The sequence below is a fragment of the Camelina sativa genome, chromosome 19 (genome assembly GCF_000633955.1).
Source record: "Camelina sativa cultivar DH55 chromosome 19, Cs, whole genome shotgun sequence".
Lineage (NCBI taxonomy): Eukaryota > Viridiplantae > Streptophyta > Magnoliopsida > Brassicales > Brassicaceae > Camelina > Camelina sativa.
This window is the reverse complement of record NC_025703.1, coordinates 14,350,610-14,351,917: the sequence shown is the minus strand read 5'-3', so window position 1 is coordinate 14,351,917 and position 1,308 is coordinate 14,350,610. Positions and strand designations below refer to the sequence as shown.

At 36.9% G+C, this 1,308-nt stretch overlaps 1 protein-coding gene across 2 annotated transcripts in view; it reads right to left on the bottom strand.

Moving 5' to 3' along the window:
* LOC104766322 (glutathione reductase, cytosolic) overlaps positions 1–1,308 on the bottom strand; it is a 13,960-nt gene that overhangs the window by 2,363 nt on the left and 10,289 nt on the right. For both annotated transcript variants that reach the window (XM_010490187.2, XM_010490188.1), the window contains exons 10-14: positions 1,203–1,284; positions 905–978; positions 723–830; positions 516–580; positions 136–249 (exon numbers count right to left, since the gene is read on the bottom strand). In XM_010490187.2, coding sequence (XP_010488489.1) covers positions 136–249; positions 516–580; positions 723–830; positions 905–978; positions 1,203–1,284 — 443 coding nt within the window. The remainder of the gene's footprint in view (positions 1–135; positions 250–515; positions 581–722; positions 831–904; positions 979–1,202; positions 1,285–1,308) is intronic.

Genomic DNA, 1,308 nt, shown 5'->3' with positions numbered 1-1,308 from the left:
GGATAGAGTCCTCAAAAGAGTGATCAGGTGCAAGCATGTTGAAGAATCAGGAAACGATTCTACAAAATGAAATCAAGAACTGTGTGGGCCGATATAAGGATTTTTCAAAAATCAGAATTTTCGATGCTTGCATACCCAGAGATGGTGTTCTTCATGGGATTAAAGCCTGAGGTGAAAACCAGAATATCACCGGTTGCTTGTTCCACTGCTTCTTCTTCGCTGAGACCCACCACAGCTAGTGGTGGTATGCTGGTAAACAGAAGAAAAAAAAAGTGAAACCTTCATAAATACTTCAGATTGAATTGGGATACCACTGTGAAAACATATGCCAAAATAAAAGACGATTTGTGGAGTACTTTCAATTCTTTATAGTTTCAGATAGTAATAGAGAACGAGAGATTGTTTTGGTATACAGTACATATAATTTAAGCCCTCATTACAGTAAAGAGGCAACCAGTGTCTGCAATATGACACAAATTAAAACTAAAATTTCCTCCAATCAGAAAAATGCTTACCAAAATACAGCACAGGCAACGTTGCTGTAGTCTGCTTTAGTAGGCTTCCCACCAAAAACAGTGTTCTGCAAATATCAGAACAATCCCACTTAACAAATGCATTACATAATTAGACATTCCCAAACAAAAAAAAGCTGAAACATTTGGTGGTGGAACAACTCTCGGATGGTTTGTGTAAACTATAAGTGCAAGATACGAGGCACGTACCGCAAAGCAGCTGGCCTCCATTAACGCTACAGGTGTAAGGTTAATTCGGTTTGTGGCATCTCCCACAGCCCATATGCTTGGTATGTTAGTGCGTGAGTACTCATCAACCTGAGGATAATGTAGCGAATTAGTAGCTGCAAGAGTAAATATAATATCCGCAGCAATAGGAATTTTATTACAACCTTCACAGCTCCAGCCTGATCAAGTTCAACACCAACAGCTTCTAAATTTAATCTCTTGGTATTAGGATTCCTGCCTGTAGCAAATATGAGCAAAAGATAAATTTGAAAAATATGATCAAAGGGAGGAAGCAAAACACAAACATTCAAGGATTGGAAAAGCAGAATAAAAGAAAACTATTGTTCCATAAACCCAAAAGCCACGCAGATGAATATGTATTAAAGTAGAAGAGAACAGAGATAGAACTACTCTATTATAATCAAATAGAAATTTGAGAATCAGATTATAATAAAAAATTACCAGTAGCAAAAAGTACGACATCTGCCACAAATTCTTCTCCATGAGACGATATGACTTTGATCCCATCATCTGTTTTTATCAACTAAATTGATATTGTATGTTCAGT